General features: G+C 40.4%; 2 protein-coding genes across 2 annotated transcripts in view; both read left to right on the forward strand.

The window, feature by feature from the left end:
* sls (sallimus) overlaps nucleotides 1-23329 on the forward strand; it is a 78608-nt gene that overhangs the window by 27701 nt on the left and 27578 nt on the right. Inside the window, 10 exon segments of the mRNA XM_068285938.1 lie at nucleotides 16-1251; nucleotides 1670-1737; nucleotides 1837-2140; nucleotides 2538-2612; nucleotides 3573-3677; nucleotides 3763-4805; nucleotides 5008-5068; nucleotides 6076-11246; nucleotides 13677-13691; nucleotides 16322-22072. Of these exon segments, the coding sequence (XP_068142039.1) occupies nucleotides 16-1251; nucleotides 1670-1737; nucleotides 1837-2140; nucleotides 2538-2612; nucleotides 3573-3677; nucleotides 3763-4805; nucleotides 5008-5068; nucleotides 6076-11246; nucleotides 13677-13691; nucleotides 16322-22072 (13829 nt within the window).
* LOC137573867 (titin-like) lies at nucleotides 13111-16454 on the forward strand. Its single transcript, XM_068285936.1, has one exon. It carries the CDS (start codon nucleotides 13236-13238, stop codon nucleotides 16344-16346), a length of 3111 nt encoding a protein of 1036 aa, XP_068142037.1. The 5' UTR covers nucleotides 13111-13235; the 3' UTR covers nucleotides 16347-16454.

Here is a 23329-nt window from a genome sequence, read left to right on the forward strand (position 1 = left end):
TCACATTGAATACAGAAAAAGAACAAGGCGTTGCTCCGCAGTTTACGAAACCTCTTAAGATAGAGTTTACAGAAGAAAAGCAGCCGGAGCGCTTGAAGGTTACGGTTACTTGTCAGGTGGCAGGCAAACCGAGTCCTCAGGTTAAATGGTATCGAGGCATTGAAGAAGTTATACCCAGTGAGACTGTGCAAATGTTCTATAACGAACAAACCGGCGATGTGGCACTGGAGATTTTTAATCCAACTCCCAACGAGGCTATCACCTATTCTGTGCAGGCACAGAATCAATTCGGTCGTGCTATTGGAAACGCAAACATTATGAGTCGATTGGATGAAGTGCCGAAAGAGATTTTAAAGGCACCGACTGTTACCCCACTGACCGCTGAAGTGATACCGACCGGAGGAACTTTGTTTTTCGAGGTCAAGTATGACGGTATGCCCAGACCCGAGATTCGATGGATGCGCAATGGTCGTGAAGTTATTGAAAATGAGGAAACGATAATAGAGACTACGGAGACAACTACGACCATTAAAGTAATTAATATGAATCGTAAGCGTACTGGCAAATATGAAGTCTGGGCCAAAAACAAGGTGGGTGAAGCTAAGGCTTCAGGTTCCGTTGTGGTATCTGATCAAAAACCGGATAAGCAAATCCGGCCACCACGTTTCGTGCAACCGCTAGAACCCAAGTATTTTGGCGAACATGAAGTGGCCATACTTGAAGCAGTTGTTGATTCTGAACCCCTGTCATCGTTCCAATGGTTTGTGCACAATGAGCCCATTAAGAGCTCTAATGAATGTCGCATTGTCAGTCAAGCGAATAGGACGACTCTGCTAATTGAGGACTTCCAGAAGAAGTTTACAGGTCCCTTCACTTGTCGGGCAGAGAATGTCGGCGGCTCTGTAACATCTACGGCTAGTGTAAATCTGTTGGAAGCACTGCCACAGGAGGAAGCCGTTGAATTTGAGTCGCCACGCTTTGTAGAGGAACTAATTCAGCCCGTGGAAGTGATGGATGGCGAAGCTTTGCTGCTGACTTGTCAAGTGACTGGCAAGCCCACACCCAAAGTGGAGTGGTACCACAATGAGGAAAAGATAACTGAAACCAAGGAAACAACCATATCGCAGAATTTGCAAGGCATCTGCCAATTGCAGATAACTGAAGTTTTTCCCGAAAATCAAGGCCTATACAAATGTGTGGCCACCAATAAGATTGGCAAGAGCGTAACCAAGACAAACGTTAAGATTCAAGGTACTTTTTCTATGGATGGTCTCAATCGATAGTTAATTTGTTTATCACTTGAAAAGTAGTGCTCACTCTACAGACTACATGCATCCCAAACCTCCAAACCAAACAAAAACATTGTTAGGTCTTCCAATAATTACAAACTTTAAACACCTTTTTTTCTCCCACTTAAAACTCTGATACTTTTTTTTTGCATACTTCTTGTACTAACTGAACAATAAGCATGTGATTCTTCTGAAAGACTTACTCTACTCTAAATCCTTCCTTCTATCCCAGTAAACATTTTCTCCATGGGTTTTCCTTTTGTAAATAATTTTCCTTCCTTCCGTTCTGCGTTCTGTTACTAGACTCTGTCTGACACTTTGTTGTCGTGTTATTGATATATTTTCAAATATATGTATATGTATGTACTTTTGTTTTGTAGCATTTGAATATATCCCCGATTCTGAAATCACTGGACTCACAGGATCTGAGGAGGATCTACTTGATAGAGTAAGCGCCAAAATTGTAGTAAATGAGATTTTTTGTTGTCTAGCTCTGATGTCAATTGTTAACATCCTTCAAACCTCCTACTCTATTGTATTACCATAGACCATCTCAATCGACGAACAAGCACCGAAAATTATTAAAAAGCTACCAGAAAAAATCGAACCCAAAGAGGGTGAACAAGCGAAATTGGAGGTTAAAGTTATTGGAAAACCCAAACCGAAAGTCAAATGGCTACGTGACGACGAGCAGATATTCGCCTCTGAAGAATATCAAATCGAAAATTTCGACGATGGCACCTCAGTGCTGGTTATCAATCATGTGTATCCCGATGATTTGGGTACAATTAGTTTCGAAGCATACAATCCGCTGGGCGTGGCTGTGACCACGGCATTATTTGCAGTAGAAGGTACTATACAATGGTTAATCGTGCAAATTATACCATTTTCTATATATCTATCTATATTAAATGAAGAAATTGTTTTTTGGAATTGTTGAAGTGAAATTTTTTTCAGATTTTCTTATATCGCAAGAGTTATATAAAAAAATTAAATTTAAACCTCCATCCCGAACCTTACTCTAAATTTCCCAAGCCTTTATCTTAACAAGTCCAATCCTTAAATAAGAAAAATAAACTTTTCTTACACTCTACACACTTGAAAGAACATAAAACGGTTACACACATATTGAGCACACGTATTAAGCTTAAGGACTTAAATCGGTAGAAATATTGCAATCAAATATAATAACAACTGTTTTACTACTTTTCTTACTACTTATATTTGAATTAAACAAATAAAAAACAGGCATCGTTGGATCTAAGGACTACCGCAAACCAGAATGGGTTACTCACATGGAGGAGATGCAGGTGGCTCTGAAAGGTATGTATCGACTAATAAGCTAACTAAAATCCTACACTTACCACTGTTATGTGTATATGTGTTTTAATTTCGTGTTCCCAACACACAAAATGTCTTCCGTACTACAAACAAAATCAACAAAACAACAATAAAAAATGTAAAATCAACAAAAATTCACAATTTGTCTGTATTATCTACTATTCTGTCTGTCTCTCTCTCTCTCTCTCTCTTTGTATCTCTCTCTCGTTCCTTGTCTACTATTTTTGTATTTGTCCATGTATTATACACTGTATCGTATAAAAAAAAAAAAACAAATAAACAATCAAACCAATTATGTGAATCTGTGAACTCGCCCACCCTCCCCCGCCCACCGTTTTACAGCTCTAAGGCTTGCTCCCCTACCATACCATGCCCCCTACCAAAACCCCCTAAAAAAGTAAACGCCTATAGAATTACTAGTATTAAAAATATGATTTTCTGATGAATATTCTCTTACAGTATTACAAAAGAAAAAAATAAAACAAATTTTTCTATGTCATCTGCAAGTAATTGGTTGTGTTCGACAAATTGATTTCAAAATTTAAATAACTAACAAAAATCTTTCTTTATTTCTAAAACAAAGACAAATCCAAAGAAATTGTATAACATTCCCAGAGCGCTGCTTGCCCTACTATACTTGAACATAATGAAATTTATATATAAGTATTTGTTTTATGTCAAGAAATCAACTGTTTCTATTTTGCATGTTTCAACAACTGTACAAAAATTCATTATCGTTCTATATTCAATGTAAAAAATAAGCAAAACAAACAGACAAACAAAATTTTTTTAAGTCCTTTACACAACACGCCGTTTAGTCAATGTAAGTACACGCATTTCAAAATACAAGCATACACACACACGCATGGTTTTAAATATCGTAGTGGAGTGGAAGTGTGAAAACTAATCCATAGATCTATTATGCCATCTTTATGCTTATAGCTGCTAAATGCTCACCATCGCTACTAAATGAAATGCGTGACTGTCGTGCTGCCTTAGGTGAAACAGCAAAATTCTCAATACAATTTGCCGGTAATCCGGTTCCAGGTATAGTACAGAGCCTGTCGGCTATAAAAGGTTTCTTTTGAAGAACAGAACAGGGCTGATATAGAATGGTAAATTTTTGTTTTAGATATACAATGGTATTTCAACAATGTACAACTTAGGGCGTCTGAAAAGTATCGCATGATAGTCCAAGACAGTGAAGCAACATTAGAAATTTTGAATATTACCGCGGAAGATTGTGGCCACTATAATTGCAAATTAATTAATGAAATTGGCATGACAATGACACGAGCCAAATTCGATATATCATCCACATCGAGCATTATTGAGGAGGTGGAAAAAACTAAGACGAAGACAACTCTTAAGAAAAAGTCGGGTAAAAAGACCATCATAAAAAGATCAGGGGCCTCAGAGTCACAGAGCTTGCATAAGACAGAAATTAAGATAGTTCCTGCTGAGAGTACTACAACAACTATGAATGTGATTAGGGTGAAACAACCTGTATCCATACTTGTGGAAAAGAGTGATGTATCTGAAGTGATGCAAGTGAAAGATCGTAAAGTAGCCGATGCCGAGCAGCATTCAAGCAAAATCATAGAAGAAAGCGAAGAAGAGGAGGTGGAAGTAGTCGAAGAAGTACAAGTGAAGGAAGACAAAAAGTACACATCCAGTAAAACGATTGAGTTGACAAAAACCGTTGAAATCATACGTACAAAAATATCAGAAAAAACTATACGAATCGAGGATATTCAAGAAATATCGCAACATGAAGAAGTTCAATGGCTCCTGGAGTCCATTGAGGCTGAATCGTTTGGTAAAATCGGAGAGGCTGCGTTAAGAGATCTGGCCACCATAGGACTACTTTTGAGATATGGCTGTGATCACTATGAGATTACATATATGTATGAGCAGAGTATATTTATATCGCTGAAAAAACCAGAATCCCAATCAGCCCTAGTCCAGTTGGTAGAACGAGAGGGTCATGAAGAATTAATCACTCAAATCTTAAGTGAATCTTCCAATGAGGATGAGACTATTCTGGCAGCTACAGTTGGCTTCAAAGCCTTTATACGAATGCTACAGACCTATGAGATAACCATAGAAATTGTTATACGGAAGTTTGTTAGAGAGGACTTTATCTCACAGGACTGGAAGATATGTGGAAAGGAGGTTTGAATTCTGTTTATTGTTTTTTGTATGTTTTATATAGACAGTTGAAATGCTTAAAAATCAAAATGTTGAGTCGAAAATTGATTTACCTCATTGGGGTTTGAGTTTTTATTTGCATTTCAACTGATTGAAATAATGACAGATTAATTGACACACAATTTTATATTTATTTCTATCTACTTTATATTACAATAAAATCTAGAGAATAGTAGAGACATCACATATAATTGAAAGTCACGAGGCTATAACGCATGTTAAGATCGGTAAGTTTAATAGAGAAGGTTCTGCTTTCGCATAGAAAATGCTGAGAAAAACTGCTTCTCTTGTTGCTATAATTACCATAATTTTTTTCGCCTACTAAGTCCATTTTTTTTCTTTTTTTCATATTTTAACTTTGCTTTTGTTATTTGCACCTACGCCAAAAATAAATATATTTTTATCTTTAACCAAAACGTAGAGGAAACATTTGTCGAGGAACGCACAATAGTTGTCCATGAAGGTTTGAACATAAACACAGATGAACTGTAAAACAAATAAATAAAACAAAATGTACCACCATCCCACGAAACTACTCAACTTACTACAGTCTTATTAATATTATTTAAACAATAATAAAATATTGTCTTTAAAAAATATAACAATTAAAAATTTTTTGTTGAACCAAAAACCGAAAAAAATCATGTGTCTATTCTAAAACAAAAAAAAAAAAAAAAAACCAAAAAACCTACAACCACTTCCAAAAATATTTTAAATCCAATTAACCGCTAATTCCCAATAAATATTAGAGTAAAAGCTATCTTGCTGCAGTTATATACAAATTATAAGCTTACAAAACTATACATCTATTTTCGCTTCTTTAACAATCTGACTCTAATTTGCTTAAAAGTAGATTGAGCTTTATTATCCTAAAAATGCACGCAGACTGGAACTCGTTGTTAAGATCTGGTAAGTTAAAGCTATTTCGATGTTTGTCTGTTTGTCCATAGATTGCATACATTTATACATATCTGCATTTTGGGTTTATTCATTTCATTTTGGCCGTGAAAGCTTTGCCCGTTTTACCATAAGCATAACTAATCTTACACTCTTTATCTCTTTATGTATGCTTTGACTTGGCTTACTGCTGCTGGATCATTGAGACCATTTTTAGTGTATTCGTATTTGCTATTTAAAAGCATTAAAAAAAGAAATACAAACAAAACCAACAAAAAATAATAAACACATAAAGTAAGGCCGACATTGTCATTGTTTAATTACATTACATTCACAGAAACAACAGCCACAAAAGTGGATAAACAATTCATACAGCATCAACAAGAACAAGAACAATTACAAGTACAAGAACAAGATATACAAAGTCAGCAAGAAATTGTGCATAGGAAAATGAAAACTAAAAAGCATAAACAACAACATACAGAACACGAAAGTGTCGAAGAAACAATCACAGGATCACCCCAAATAGCTGAAACACTAGAACAAACCGAGGAGATTTCCGTTATGCCATATAAAACACTTTCTATAAAGAATGTACCCAAAGAAACTTTGGAAACGATTCCAATCGCAGTTACCGCAGAACTTTCTACACCGAAACCAAAGCCAGCACAAGCGGAAGATAAAATTTTACCCCAGAAATTGGTGGCCACCAGTGAGGAATATCAAACCTTTGATGAACAGGTTCTTCATACTGAGTTAAAAGAAGTCAGGCCAAAGGAAGATAAGCTTAACGAGCGAATTGAAATACGCGAACGTGAAGTTGTTAGCATCCTGGAGTCGGAATCTAAGGAATCCTTGAAGGATCTAAAACCATCGAAGATACCAAAGTCTGTCAAGGCCATGCGTAAAGTGAAGGAATCACGGCCACTTCTGGTGGAGTCGCCCGGCGTGGAAAATACTTTGGATGAGATGCAGCCACTAAATATAGCAGCACCACAACAAGCTCACGAAGAGTTTCAGGTATCGCATGGACTTACGGAAATGGAACAACCCGCTTTGGATAGCCTTGAGCAGTTAAAGCCAACGCCAGTGCTAAGTGAAACATTGAAATCACAATTGTTGAATCAGGAGGGACTTCAAATCACCGAAGCAGTAAGTAGTGAAACAGTGGGTGAACAAATAACAGAAGTGAAACCCAGGAGTGAGCAGATTTTACCCCAAGTCACTCCAAATATCAGCCTTGGCATAAGCGAATGTCAACCAGAAGATTCGTTGGCTGAGTTAAAACCTGCGATAGAAATACGTGAAGAGAGATCACAAACCACCATGATAGAGTACAAGTCTGTAGATATTAGGGCTTCAGAAGTTTTAGAGACTTTACAAGACTTTCCAGCTGAAGCCAAGCCCACGCGAAGCAGGGCAGATGCTAGCGTAAAACCTGAAGAGATTCCTGTCGTAATCCAACAAACGGATATATTCGAGACGCTATCAGGGGAGGAACTGCCAAAGCATCGCACATCCGAATTCCAGGCTCTTGAGGAACTGGTTTTAGCTGAAGGATTGCTAAGCACTACAGCGGATTCCCAAAGTCCCAAAGAAGAGAGCTTACCGGTGTTCCAGAGTGATATCAAAGAGGCAAATCTGAAAGTAGAAGCACAATCTTTCCCAATAGTAAGTCAGGAGACAACATCTACTGTAGAGGCTACCACAGAGTTGATTCTGGAAGAGATACCCAAAAATTTGGCGGCCACACTTGCTCAGACAAATGCCTTAACAGTTGGTGAAACTTTGGAGACAAATCTATCCGAAATGACCGAACAGTTGGAGCAGCTACCTGTGGATTCAACCAAGCCCGCAAAGGGAACCCTAACCAAGACGTATGGAACGGCAGAGTGTAGGGAAGAGGCAATTTTCGAAAGTGTGATCAATGTATCAGAGAGTGAGCAAATTATTAGTCAGGGGAAGGTCAATATTACAGAAGGAGAATTAGTTGCAGCCGTGGAGGTACCAATTGTAATAGATGTGGAACAGGAACTAGTGCCACTAAAACCTGATATTGCAGACGCCAAGTTGGATTTCATACAGCAAAATGCTTTGGAAATCAAACAGGATACCTTGGCTGAGAAAGAGACCGTAATATCGTGCGAAAAACATTGGCACGAGCAATCGGCCACAGAAAAAATAATTCCTGTTGAGTTAAAGGTGACCAGTGTGCTAGAAGTTTTGGCCGATCAGGCAGCAGGCGATCTAGTCAATGTAGAAGATTTTAAACCATCTACTGCTCTACCAGTCTTTGAATCGAAGCCAATTGGAGTAACTAGTAAGCTGGAGTTACTGGAAGAGGTAGACTATTTGGAACCACTATCGCAACCTGAACAAAAAACAGGTAATATTCAGATGAATGACGTTGTGCAATCATCGCTCGAAATTACTAATGTTCACTTGAATGAAAGAAGCACAGCACTAAGTGAAGATTGTCTAAAATTCCCGCAACACATAGCTAAAACAACAACAGAGGAATTTAAGCATACCGAGGGTGTTGAAATTATGGTATTGGAAGGAACAAAGGAACACACAGAAAATACAAAGCCTACCATGGTTAAAGCCGATGTTAATCTTCTACAGCAACATGGAGCTGATGTCCTAGAACAAGCACCACTAGAATCACTACTTCCATATCAACAGGAAGAACACCCACACAAACAAAAATCCGAAAGTAGTTTTGATCTGTTGGAATCGACGCAGACAAATGTGTGTCTAACACTTGAACAGGAGACGTGCATCCACGATGAGGAAAACAAAACGTTAAAGAGTGCCACTATTGGACAGTCAAGTGCGCTGCAAGTTACCAGCAATATTACTGCACAGCATATGGAATCCTTGCAGGAACTCAATAAACTTGGTCAATCAGAACACAACGCTCATATAACTATGGAAGAAATAATTTCAGCAAACGTTCAAGAAGTTATACCAATTGAAAATTTGAAAGATTATTCAACACCAAAGTACAATGAGTCGACAATCAATAAAGTAGCGATAATAGAGGAAACTTCTGCTTTGAAAACTAGCTCAGCAATTGTCAGTGAGAACACGGAGAATTTACGAGATCAGGCGCTACTTCAGCAAATTCAGATCACACCAAAGTTAAATGAATGCACTCAGAAAACACCGTTGACCCAGAAAATCGATATTCTTGACTGCGCTGCAGAGCTAACTGAAAATATTCCATTATTGGCAAAGGGTCAGCCGACCGTAAGAAGTTTGTATGAAATTAGTGTTCGCGAGACTGAAGCATTCGAAAAGGAGAATTTGCTTGAGGGTGTGGCGCAGCCATCAGAGCAATTAGTAAGAATTGCATTAGATTCTACAGTCAGCCTTGCATTAAATAGACAAATCGATTTATTAGAGTCTGAACAAGAACTTAAACTATCCGATTTGCCAACGGAGCAAGCCAAAACAGTTGCAGCAGACTTACTCAAATTACCAATCACAGTAGGCGTAGAAGACAATTTGGCGCCAGAAAATCTAGAGAACTTTAGTGTTGAAAATAAGTTTGCACATCACACAATTGATCTCTTGAATGAACTTAAGTTAAGTGAGGAAATGATCTTTGAGTCAGCTAACAAAACTATAGATAACGTTCGAGTCGAGGCCGTTAGCTCAGAAACATCGATCGTTCCTCATGAACATACTCAAGTCACCGAATGCTTAATCATTGACAGGACTGAAGAACTCGAAGATAAACCAACGAATCAATTAATTGCAAAACGGATACAAGATAGTTTTACCCAATCGGCAATTGCACAGGGACAACGTACATTGGAGTCTGAGATCAGTTTTACCACAGAAACTATGCCGCAACATAAGGCAAAAGTATTAACGGATGTTCCACATTTATATACAAAATCTGTCGACGAATTGGCTGTCTATGAAACAATAATTAATGAAAAACCTTCGGAAAGATTTGGTCAGCAGCATGCAGAATTCAGTCATGAGCTCTCCCATGGTCAAACTACCGATTTTCAACAAGCAGTAGAAGCAGAAGAGATCCTTACCACAACACCACAAACATCTGCTGTGGCACAACAAGGTGATATTTTCTCAAAACTTAGCCTGCCAGTAAGTACTGAGAATCAAGTTATAGAAGACGTTAATCAACTTAGACGATTTATGGCAAGTGAAAAGTTGGCACAATCAAATTTAGAAGGAAAACAAAATGAAGTTGCGGTAACAGAAATTCAATTCGTTGAAAGTTCTGAAAATTTAGAAAAACCACATGTGAAATTAGCCAATGCAACTGAATCTTTGGATACCATGTACAAGGTAACTCCCGAATTGACAACAGAAAGAACTTTCCAGAAGGAATCAACTATTCTAACTGAAGAGCCTACAAAAGTTACTGCTAAGACTGTGATGGATGAACTTTTGCAAGGCACCACAGTTTCCCAAATGATGTCTTTGGAATCATCTGAATATATGAAGGATGTTTTAACCCAGGAGTCTCAAGCAGATATCGCCATTGGATTAAACACTAGAAAAGTACAAATCCAACAAGATAATTTAGTTATGCTAAAAGAAATGCCTTTAACGGATGTTTTAAAACTTCCGGCATATGGTAAACCGTTCATTGAAGACACACAACGTGAGACAATAGTATGTGAAGTCATTCCTATCGAATCTTTAGGTAGCGTCAATATACCTGAAGTGCCAGTCGCTTTTCAAGCTGAGATATTGTGTAACAAACAAATCTTACAAACAAACATTGTCGAGACACAGTTTTCTTTGGACAGGGAAAAAGAATCAAATATTTCTTTGGATAGTATTGCTCAAGCTAAAGTCAAGTCGGATGATATGAATTTACATAAAACGATATCCCAAGTCAATTTCTTCGAAACAGCAAAGGAACTTCCAGGTGAAAAAGACAGGCAAAAACGATTCCCAAAAATATTAATGGATGCAGATATCAATCAGGCTCAGTTGACGACAGTGGAAACCACATTCATCAAAGAAGAACATCTGGCTCCTTTAACGATCGCTCCAGAAACTGCTCGAGTGTCTGCGATAGAACAAAAATCAATTGTTACAGAAGAAGTTATGGGAGTAATCTCTATTCAAGAAACATATGACCTTCAATTACCAACAGAAAATAAAGCAAATACAGTAGAGCAAGTTCATAACGAGGCAGCTAGTATCACTGAACAATATACTTATGAACAGTCTGCACCTATAACAAGTGGGAAAAGTTATCATGTTACTACCAAACCATCGTCAGTGGAAAACGTGGGCCAACCGGTTACAACCACAGTGGTTGAAGTATACGATAACATCGAAGGCCACGGTGAATTTAGACCTGAAAGTGTCATACCAACTTCAGATTCCACAGTGCTTTCTGATTTCAAGGTTTCGGTTGTAGAGGAGATTACTGTGCTGCCCGCCTTAGGCGGCCTGGTGATCGTTCAGCCCGAAGAGCAAAAAGTTATTACAGATTCAATTGCACATAAAAATATAGTTCTTAGCGAGCAGCTTTTATTTGAAAGTGTAAGTCCGTTGCAGGACAATAAAACGATTGTTGAACTTCCAAAGGAAGCACCGGCTGATGTAAGGTTGGCTGCTGTAACAAGTGTATTTCATGAAAAGGGAGTCATTCAAGACACGAGTATACCTCAAATCGACACAATACAAGCAACTCCTTCAATAACACCTCAAAATATATATCTTCATGAACAGATTATAACAGCGGAACAAATCGGTTCACTTGATAATAAGAAGCAGCCATCAGCAGAAAATGCAAACAAAAGCTATGAAACAAACATTACAGCCACAACAGAACACGTCGACATATTTAACACAGCAACATCAATTGACAAAAGACATTCTTTGGAAAAAGTAAAACCAACATTTCAAGACAGTGATTTAGAGAGTGCAATACACAGAACACAATTTGTGGTCGAAAGTGCACAAAACATATTGCCAACAGTTTCCGAAAATGCACAATTAAAAATAACAACCACACATGCTGAAAAGGCTACCACAATTTCTGAGCCCCTGACATCAACACACGATTCAAAAGAAGATACTGTTAGTGAAGAGAAGTTTCAAATACACGCAATTTTAGAGGAGGTTGCACAATCAGTGTTGCAATTGCAAACACAGCAAAATGAGTATGAACAGAATTTAGTCAATATGTTAAAACCTCCAAGGGGTAAGTATCCAAATAGGTTTAGTTTAAGCAGTTCAACCAAAAAGGCGTATTACTTCCATTACCTCCTGACCCCCAAAAAACAAAACACATATGACACAAAACAAAACATAAACAGAATTTTCATACAAAACCAAATACTAAAAACACACTTCTTTACACAGATACAGAGCAAACCATAGACACAAAACACACAACACAAAAGACACCAACACAAAATAAAGAAACAAAAGAAACCAAAATTGAGGAAGTTCCTGAAACTATTCAAATTACTGAAGAAATTTCGGAAAATGGCAAACCGATAAAGAAGAAGATCCGCACACGTGTCATTAAAAAGGTCAAAGGTGATAAACAAGAAATCACGAAGATCACTACTGTTGAAGAGGATAACAAGCAACCTGAAACAACTGTCACAGTCGAAGAGGTTCCCGTTGAGGAAGATCATCCTGAAGAAATCAAGGAACTTCCAGAAGAGGTACGGGTTCTTGAAACCATCACCGAAGACGGCAAACCTAAAAAGAAAAAGATCCGTACACGAGTCATAAAGAAGGTCAAGGGTGACAAACAAGAAGTAACCAAGATCGAGACTGTCGAAGAGGACGACAAACAACCTGAAACTACTGTCACAGTCGAAGTGGTTCCTGTTGAGGAAGATCATCCTGAAGAAATCAAGGAACTTCCAGAAGAGGTACGGGTTGTTGAAACCATCACCGAAGACGGCAAACCCAAAAAGAAAAAGATCCGTACACGAGTCATCAAGAAGGTCAAGGGTGACAAACAAGAAGTAACAAAGATCGAGACTGTCGAAGAGGACGACAAGCTACCTGAAACTACTGTCACAGTCGAAGAGGTTCCTGTTGAGGAAGATCATCCTGAAGAAATCAAGGAACTTCCAGAGGAAGTACGCGTTGTTGAAACCATGACTGAAGACGGCAAACCCAAAAAGAAAAAGATCCGTACACGAGTCATCAAGAAAATCAAGGGTGACAAACAAGAAGTAACCAAGATCGAGACTGTCGAAGAGGACGACAAACAACCCGAAACTACTGTCACAATCGAAGAGGTTCCTGTGGAAGAAGATCATCCTGAAGAAATCAAGGAACTTCCAGAGGAAGTACGCGTTGTTGAAACCATCACTGAAGGCGGCAAACCCAAGAAGAAAAAGATCCGCACACGAGTCATCAAGAAGGTCAAAGGGGACAAACAAGAAGTAACCAAGATAGAGACTGTCGAAGAGGACGACAAGCTCCCTGAAACTACTGTCACAGTCGAAGAGGTTCCTGTTGGAGAAGATCATCATGAAGAAATCAAGGAACTTCCAGAGGAAGTACGCGTTGTTGAAACCATCACTGAAGACGGCAAACCCAAAAAGAAAAAAGATCCGTACACGAGTCATCAAGAAGATCAAGGGTGACATACAAGAAGTAACCAAGATCGAGACTGTCGAAGAAGATGACAAACTACCTGAAACTACTGTTACAGTCAAAGAGGTTCCTGTTGAGGACGATCATCCTGAAGAAATTAAGGAACTTCCAGAGGAAGTACGCGTTGTTGAAACCATCACTGAAGACGGCAAAGCCAAGAAGAAAAAGATCCGTACACGAGTCATCAAGAAGGTCAAGGGTAACAAACAAGAAGTAACCAAGATAGAGACTGTCGAAGAGGACGACAAGCAACCTGAAACTACTGTTACAGTCGAAGAGGTTTCCGTTGAGGAAGATCATCCTGAAGAAATCAAGGAATTTCCAGAAGAGGTACACGTTGTTGAAACTATTACCGAAGACGGCAAACCTAAAAAGAAAAAGATCCGCACACGAGTCATCAAGAAGGTCAAGGGTGACAAACAAGAAGTAACCAAGATCGAGACTGTTGAAGAAGATGACAAACCACACGAAACTACTGTCACAGTCGAAGAGGTTCCTGTTGAGGAAGATCATCCTGAAGAAATCAAGGAACTTCCAGAGGAAGTACGCGTTGTTGAAACCATCACTGAAGACGGCAAATCCAAAAAGAAAAAGATCCGTACACGAGTCATCAAGAAGGTCAAGGGTGACAAACAAGAAGTAACCAAGATAGAGACTGTCGAAGAGGACGACAAGGAACCTGAAACTACTGTCACAGTCGAAGAGGTTCCTGTTGAGGAAGATCATCCTGAAGAAATCAAGGAACTTCCAGAGGAAGTACGCGTTGTTGAAACCATTACTGAAGACGGCAAACCCAAAAAGAAAAAGATCCGTACACGAGTCATAAAGAAAATTAAGGGTGACAAACAAGAAGTAACAAAGATCGAGACTGTCGAAGAGGACGACAAACAACCTGAAACTATTGTCACAGTTGAAGAGGTTCCCGTTGAGGAAGATCATCCTGAAGAAATCAAGGAACTACCAGAAGAGGTACGGGTTGTTGAAACCATTACCGAAGACGGTAAACCTAAAAAGAAAAAGATCCGTACGCGAGTCATCAAGAAGGTCAAGGGTGACAAACAAGAAGTAACCAAGATAGAGACTGTCGAAGAGGACGACAAACAACCTGAAACTACTGTCACAGTCGAAGAGGTTCCTGTTGAGGAAGATCATCCTAAAGAAATCAAGGAACTTCCAGAGGAAGTACGCGTTGTTGAAACCATCACTGAAGACGGCAAACCCAAGAAGAAAAAGATCCGTACACGAGTTATAAAGAAGGTCAAGGGTGACAAACAAGAAGTAACAAAGATCGAGACTGTCGAAGAGGACGACAAACAACCTGAAACTACTGTCACAGTCGAAGAGGTTCTTGTTGAGGAAGATCATCCTGATGAAATCAAGGAACTTCCAGAGGAAGTACGCGTTGTTGAAACCGTCACTAAAGACGGCAAACCCAAGAAGAAAAAGATCCGTACACGAGTCATAAAGAAGATTAAGGGTGACAAACAAGAAGTAACAAAAATCGAGATTGTCGAAGAGGACGACAAACAACCTGAAACTACTGTCACAGTCGAAGAGGTTCCTGTTGAGGAAGATCATCCTGAAGAAATCAAGGAACTTCCAGAGGAAGTACGCGTTGTTGAAACCATCACTGAAGACGGCAAACCCAAGAAGAAAAAGATCCGTACACGAGTTATAAAGAAGGTCAAGGGTGACAAACAAGAAGTAACAAAGATCGAGACTGTCGAAGAGGACGACAAACAACCTGAAACTACTGTCACAGTCGAAGAGGTTCCTGTTGAGGAAGATCATCCTGATGAAATCAAGGAACTTCCAGAGGAAGTACGCTTTGTTGAAACCGTCACTGAAGACGGCAAACCCAAGAAGAAAAAGATCCGTACACGAGTCATAAAGAAGATTAAGGGTGACAAACAAGAAGTAACAAAGATCGAGATTGTCGAAGAGGACGACAAACAACCTGAAACTGTTGTCACAGTCGAAGAGGTTCCCGTTGAGGAAGATCATCCTGAAGAAATCAAGGAACTTCCAGAAGAGGTACGTGTTGTTGAAACCATTACTGAAGACGGCAAACCCAAAAAGAAAAAGATCCGTACACGAGTCATAAAGAAGATTAAGGGTGACAAACAAGAAGTAACCAAGATAGAGACTGTCGAAGAGGACGACAAACATCCTGAAACCACTGTCACAGTCGAAGAGGTTCCTGTTGAGGAAGATCATCCTGAAGAAATCAAGGAACTTCCAGAGGAAGTACGCGTTGTTGAAACCATTACTGAAGACGGCAAACCCAAAAAGAAAAAGATCCGTACACGAGTCATAAAGAAAATTAAGGGTGACAAACAAGAAGTAACAAAGATCGAGACTGTCGAAGAGGACGACAAACAACCTGAAACTATTGTCACAGTCGAAGAGGTTCCCGTTGAGGAAGATCATCCTGAAGAAATCAAGGAACTTCCAGAAGAGGTACGCGTTGTTGAAACCATTACCGAAGACGGCAAACCTAAAAAGAAAAAGATCCGCACACGAGTCATCAAGAAGGTCAAGGGTGACAAACAAGAAGTAACCAAGATCGAGACTGTTGAAGAAGATGACAAACCACACGAAACTACTGTCACAGTCGAAGAGGTTCCTGTTGAGGAAGATCATCCAGAAGAAATCAAGGAACTTCCAGAGGAAGTACGCGTTGTTGAAACCATCACTGAAGACGGCAAACCCAAGAAGAAAAAGATCCGTACACGAGTCATAAAAAAGATTAAGGGTGACAAACAAGAAGTAACCAAGATAGAGACTGTCGAAGAGGACGACAAGGAACCTGAAACTACTGTCACAGTCAAAGAGGTTCCTGCCGAGGAAGATCATCCTGAAGAAATCAAGGAACTTCCAGAAGAGGTACGGGTTGTTGAAACCATTACCGAAGACGGCAAACCTAAAAGAAAAAGATCCGTACGCGAGTCATCAAGAAGGTCAAGGGTGACAAACAAGAAGTAACCAAGATCGAGACTGTCGAAGAGGACGACAAACAACCTGAAACTACAGTCACTGTCGAAGAGGTTCCCGTTGAGGAAGATCATCCTGAAGAAATCAAGGAACTTCCAGAGGAAGTACGCGTTGTTGAAACCATCACCGAAGACGGCAAACCCAAAAAGAAAAAGATCCGTACACGAGTCATCAAGAAGATTAAGGGTGACAAACAAGAAGTAACCAAGATAGAGACTGTCGAAGAGGACGACAAACATCCTGAAACCACTGTCACAGTCGAAGAGGTTCCTGTTGAGGAAGATCATCCTGAAGAAATCAAGGAACTTCCAGAGGAAGTACGTGTTGTTGAAACCATTACTGAAGACGGCAAACCCAAAAAGAAAAAGATCCGTACACGAGTCATAAAGAAAATTAAGGGTGACAAACAAGAAGTAACAAAGATCGAGACTGTCGAAGAGGACGACAAACAACCTGAAACTATTGTCACAGTCGAAGAGGTTCCCGTTGAGGAAGATCATCCTGAAGAAATCAAGGAACTTCCAGAGGAAGTACGCGTTGTTGAAACCATCACCGAAGACGGCAAACCCAAAAAGAAAAAGATCCGTACACGAGTCATCAAGAAGATCAAGGGTGACAAACAAGAAGTAACCAAGATCGAGACTGTCGAAGAGGACGACAAACAACCTGAAACTACAGTCACTGTCGAAGAGGTTCCCGTTGAGGAAGATCATCCTGAAGAAATCAAGGAACTTCCAGAGGAAGTACGCGTTGTTGAAACCATCACCGAAGACGGCAAACCCAAAAAGAAAAAGATCCGTACACGAGTCATCAAGAAGATCAAGGGTGACAAACAAGAAGTAACCAAGATTGAGGTGGTCGAAGAAGATGACAAGGAGCCCGAAACTACTGTCACTGTAGAAGAGGTACCTGTTGAGGAAGAACAGCCTGAAGAAATCAAGGAACTTCCAGAAGAGGTACGGGTTGTTGAAACCATTACCGAAGACGGCAAACCTAAAAAGAAAAAGATCCGTACGCGAGTCATCAAGAAGGTCAAGGGTGACAAACAAGAAGTAACCAAGATCGAGACTGTCGAAGAGGACGACAAACAACCTGAAACTACAGTCACTGTCGAAGAGGTTCCCGTTGAGGAAGATCATCCTGAAGAAATCAAGGAACTTCAAGAGGAAGTACGCGTTGTTGAAACCATCACCGAAGACGGCAAACCCAAAAAGAAAAAGATCCGTACACGAGTCATCAAGAAGATTAAGGGTGACAAACAAGAAGTAACCAAGATAGAGACTGTCGAAGAGGACGACAAACATCCTGAAACCACTGTCACAGTCGAAGAGGTTCCTGTTGAGGAAGATCATCCTGAAGAAATCAAGGAACTTCCAGAGGAAGTACGCGTTGTTGAAACCATTACTGAAGACGGCAAACCCAAAAAGAAAAAGATCCGTACACGAGTCATAAAGAAAATTAAGGGTGACAAACAAGAAGTAACAAAGATCGAGACTGTCGAAGAGGACGACAAACAACCTGAAACTATTGTCACAGTCGAAGAGGTTCCCGTTGAGGAAGATCATCCTGAAGAAATCAAGGAACTTCCAGAGGAAGTACGCGTTGTTGAAACCATCACCGAAGACGGCAAACCCAAAAAGAAAAAGATCCGTACACGAGTCATCAAGAAGATCAAGGGTGACAAACAAGAAGTAACCAAGATCGAGACTGTCGAAGAGGACGACAAACAACCTGAAACTATTGTCACAGTCGAAGAGGTTCCCGTTGAGGAAGATCATCCTGAAGAAATCAAGGAACTTCCAGAGGAAGTACGCGTTGTTGAAACCATCACCGAAGACGGCAAACCCAAAAAGAAAAAGATCCGTACACGAGTCATCAAGAAGATCAAGGGTGACAAACAAGCAGTAACCAAGATCGAGACTGTCGAAGAGGACGACAAACAACCTGAAACTACAGTCACTGTCGAAGAGGTTCCCGTTGAGGAAGATCATCCTGAAGAAATCAAGGAACTTCCAGAGGAAGTACGCGTTGTTGAAACCATCACCGAAGACGGCAAACCCAAAAAGAAAAAGATCCGTACACGAGTCATAAAGAAGGTCAAGGGTGACAAACAAGAAGTAACCAAGATAGAGACTGTCCAAGAGGACGACAAGCAACCTGAAACTACTGTCACAGTCGAAGAGGTTCCTGCCGAGGAAGATCATCCTGAAGAAATCAAGGAACTTCCAGAAGAGGTACGGGTTATTGAAACCATTACCGAAGACGGCAAACCTAAAAAGAAAAAGATCCGTACACGAGTCATCAAGAAGGTCAAGGGTGACAAACAAGAAGTAACCAAGATCGAGACTGTCGAAGAGGACGACAAACAACCTGAAACTACTGTCACAGTCGAAGAGGTTCCTGTTGAGGAAGATCATCCTGAAGAAATCAAGGAACTTCCAGAGGAAGTACGCGTTGTTGAAACCATCACCGAAGACGGCAAACCCAAAAAGAAAAAGATCCGTACACGAGTCATCAAGAAGATCAAGGGTGACAAACAAGAAGTAACCAAGATCGAGACTGTCGAAGAGGACGACAAACAACCTGAAACTACAGTCACTGTCGAAGAGGTTCCCGTTGAGGAAGATCATCCTGAAGAAATCAAGGAACTTCCAGAGGAAGTACGCGTTGTTGAAACCATCACCGAAGACGGCAAACCCAAAACGAAAAAGATCCGTACACGAGTCATCAAGAAGATCAAGGGTGACAAACAAGAAGTAACCAAGATTGAGGTGGTCGAAGAAGATGACAAGGAGCCCGAAACTACTGTCACTGTAGAAGAGGTACCTGTTGAGGAAGAACAGCCTGAAGAAATCAAGGAACTTCCAGAAGAGGTACGGGTTGTTGAAACCATTACCGAAGACGGCAAACCTAAAAAGAAAAAGATCCGTACGCGAGTCATCAAGAAGGTCAAGGGTGACAAACAAGAAGTAACCAAGATCGAGACTGTCGAAGAGGACGACAAACAACCTGAAACTACAGTCACTGTCGAAGAGGTTCCCGTTGAGGAAGATCATCCTGAAGAAATCAAGGAACTTCCAGAGGAAGTACGCGTTGTTGAAACCATCACCGAAGACGGCAAACCCAAAAAGAAAAAGATCCGTACACGAGTCATCAAGAAAATCAAGGGTGACAAACAAGAAGTAACCAAAATCGAAACCGTTGAAGAAGATGACAAGCAGCCCGAAACTACTGTCACTGTCGAAGAGGTACCTGTTGAGGAAGAACAGCCCGAAGAAATCAAGGAACTTCCAGAAGAGATCCGCCTTGTTGAAACCATCACCGAAGACGGCAAACCCAAAAAGAAAAAGATCCGTACACGAGTCATCAAGAAGGTTAAGGGCGATAAACAAGAAGTTACCAAGATTGAAACTGTTGAAGAGGATGATAAGCAACCTGAGACAACTGTTACCGTCGAAGAGGTTCCTGTAGAGGAAGAAAAACCTGAAGAAATTCAGGAACTTCCAGAGGAAGTGCATGTGATCGAGACTATTTCTGAAGACGGCAAGCCTAAGAAAAAGAAGATCCGCACACGCGTCATTAAGAAGGTTAAGGGCGATAAACAAGAAGTTACCAAGATTGAAACTGTCGAAGAAGATGATAAACAACCTGAGACAACTGTTACCATTGAAGAGCTTCCTGTAGAGGAAGAACAACCTGAAGAAATTCTGGAACTTCCAGAGGAGGTGCATGTCATTGAAACAGTAACTGAAGAAGGCAAGCCTAAGAAGAAGAAGATCCGCACACGCGTCATTAAGAAGGTTAAAGGCGACAAACAAGAAGTTACCAAGATTGAAACTGTCGAAGAGGATGATAAGCAGCCCGAGACAACTGTTACCGTCGAAGAGCTTCCTGTGCAGGAAGAACAACCTGAAGAAATTCAGGAGCTTCCAGAGGAGGTGCATATCATAGAAACCGTAAATGAAGACGGCAAGCCTAAGAAGAAGAAGATCCGCACACGCGTCATCAAGAAGGTTAAGCACGATAAACAAGAAGTAACCAAAATCGAAACCGTTGAAGAAGATGACAAGCAACCCAAAACAACTGTAACAGTAGAAGAAATTCCTGTGGAAGAAGAACAACCTGAAGAAATTCAGGAACTTCCTGAGGAGGTGCATGTCATTGAAACCATAACGGAAGACGGCAAACCTAAAAAGAAGAAGATCCGCACACGCGTCATTAAGAAGGTTAAGGGCGATAAACAAGAAGTAACCAAAATCGAAACCGTTGAAGAAGATGACAAACAACCCGAAACCACTGTAACAGTAGAAGAAATTCTTGTAGTGGTAGAACAACCTGAAGAAATTCACGAACTTCCTGAGGAGGTGCATGTCATTGAAATCATAACGGAAGACGGCAAGCCTAAAAAGAAGAAGATCCGCACACGCGTCATCAAGAAGGTTAAGGGCGATAAACAAGAAGTAACCAAAATCGAAACCGTTGAAGAAGATGACAAACAACCCGAAACAACTGTAACAGTAGAAGAAATTGCTGTGAAAGAAGAACAACCTGAAGAAATTCAGGAACTTCCCGAGGAAGTGCATGTGATCGAAACTGTTTCTGAAGACGGCAAGCCCAAGAAGAAGAAGATCCGAACACGCGTCATCAAGAAGGTTAAGGGCGATAAACAAGAAGTTACCAAGATTGAAACTGTCGAAGAGGATGATAAGCAACCCGAGACAACTGTTACCGTCGAAGAGCTTCCTGTGGAAGAAGAACAACCTGAAGAAATTCAGGAACTTCCTGAGAAGGTGCATGTCATTGAAACCGTAAAGGAAGACGGCAAACCTAAAAAGAAGAAGATCCGCACACGTGTCATTAAAAAGGTTAAGGGCGATAAACAAGAAGTAACCAAAATCGAAACCGTTGAAGAAGATGACAAACAACCCGAAACAACTGTAACAGTAGAAGAAATTCCTGTGGAAGAAGAACAACCTGAAGAAATTCAGGAACTTCCTGAGGAGGTGCATGTCATTGAAACCATAACGGAAGACGGCAAGCCTAGGAAGAAGAAGATCCGCACACGCGTCATTAAGAAGGTTAAGGGCGATAAACAAGAAGTAACCAAAATCGAAACCGTGGAAGAAGATGACAAACAACCCGCAACAACTGTAACAATAGAAGAAATTCCTGTAGAGGAAGAACAACCTGAAGAAATTCACGAACTTCCTGAGGAGGTGCATGTCATTGAAACCGTAACGGAAGACGGCAAACCTAAAAAGAAGAAGATCCGCACACGTGTCATTAAGAAGGTTAAGGGCGATAAACAAGAAGTAACCAAAATCGAAACCGTTGAAGAAGATGACAAACAACCCGAAACAACTGTAACAGTAGAAGAAATTCCTGTGGAAGAAGAACAACCTGAAGAAATTCAGGAACTTCCTGAGGAGGTGCATGTCATTGAAACCATAACGGAAGACGGCAAGCCTAGGAAGAAGAAGATCCGCACACGCGTCATTAAGAAGGTTAAGGGCGATAAACAAGAAGTAACCAAAATCGAAACCGTTGAAGAAGATGACAAACCACCCGAAACAACTGTAACAGTAGAAGAAATTCCTGTGGAAGAAGAACAACCTGAAGAAATTCAGGAACTTCCTGAGGAGGTGCATGTCATTGAAACCATAACGGAAGACGGCAAGCCTAGGAAGAAGAAGATCCGCACACGTGTCATTAAAAAGGTTAAGGGCGATAAACAAGAAGTAACCAAAATCGAAACCGTTGAAGAAGATGACAAACAACCCGAAACAACTGTTACAGTAGAAGAAATTGCTGTGAAAGAAGAACAACCTGAAGAAATTCAGGAACTTCCAGAGGAAGTGCATGTGATCGAAACTGTTTCTGAAGACGGCAAGCCCAAAAAAGAAGAAGATCCGAACACGCGTCATCAAGAAGGTTAAGGGCGATAAACAAGAAGTTACCAAGATTGAAATTGTAGAAGAGGATGATAAGCAGCCCGAGACAACTGTGACCATCGAAGAGCTTCCTGTGGAAGAAGAACAACCTGAAGAAATTCAGGAACTTCCTGAGGAGGTGCATGTCATTGAAACCATAACGGAAGACGGCAAACCTAAAAGAAGAAGATCCGCACACGTGTCATCAAGAAGGTTAAGGGCGATAAACAAGAAGTTACCAAGATTGAAACTGTCGAAGAGGATGATAAGCAACCTGAGACAACTGTTACCGTCAAAGAGCTACCTGTAGAGGAAGAACAACCTGAAGAAATTCAGGAACTGCCAGAGGAGGTGCATGTATTTGAAATCATAACGGAAGAAGGCAAGCCTAGGAAGAAGAAGATCCGCACACGCGTCATTAAGAAGGTTAAGGGCGATAAACAAGAAGTAACCAAAATCGAAACCGTTGAAGAAGATGACAAACAACCCGAAACCACTGTAACAGTAGAAGAAATTCATGTAGTGGTAGAACAACCAGAAGAAATTCACGAACTTCCTGAGGAGGTGCATGTCATTGAAACCATAACGGAAGACGGCAAGCCTAGGAAGAAGAAGATCCGCACACGCGTCATTAAGAAGGTTAAGGGCGATAAACAAGAAGTAACCAAAATCGAAACCGTTGAAGAAGATGACAAGCAACCCGAAACAACTGTAATAGTAGAACAAATTCCTGTGGAAGAAGAACAACCTGAAGAAATTCAGGAACTTCCTGAGGAGGTGCATGTCATTGAAACTATAACGGAAGACGGCAAACCTAAAAAGAAGAAGATCCGCACACGCGTCATTAAGAAGGTTAAAGGCGATAAACAAGAAGTAACCAAAATCGAAACCGTTGAAGAAGATGACAAACAACCCGAAACCACTGTAACAGTAGAAGATATTCCTGTAGTGGTAGAACAACCTGAAGAAATTCACGAACTTCCTGAGGAGGTGCATGTCATTGAAACCATAACGGAAGACGGCAAACCTAAAAAGAAGAAGATC

The sequence above is a fragment of the Drosophila tropicalis genome, unplaced genomic scaffold (assembly GCF_018151085.1).
Source record: "Drosophila tropicalis isolate 14030-0801.00 unplaced genomic scaffold, ASM1815108v1 contig_443, whole genome shotgun sequence".
Taxonomy (NCBI): Eukaryota; Metazoa; Arthropoda; class Insecta; order Diptera; family Drosophilidae; genus Drosophila; species Drosophila tropicalis.

What these genes read in the sequence shown, in the direction of transcription:
- LOC137573867 (XM_068285936.1), top strand. Translation starts at nt 13,236, where the DNA reads ATGAAGAAATCAAGGAACTTCCAGAGGAAGTACGCGTTGTTGAAACCA.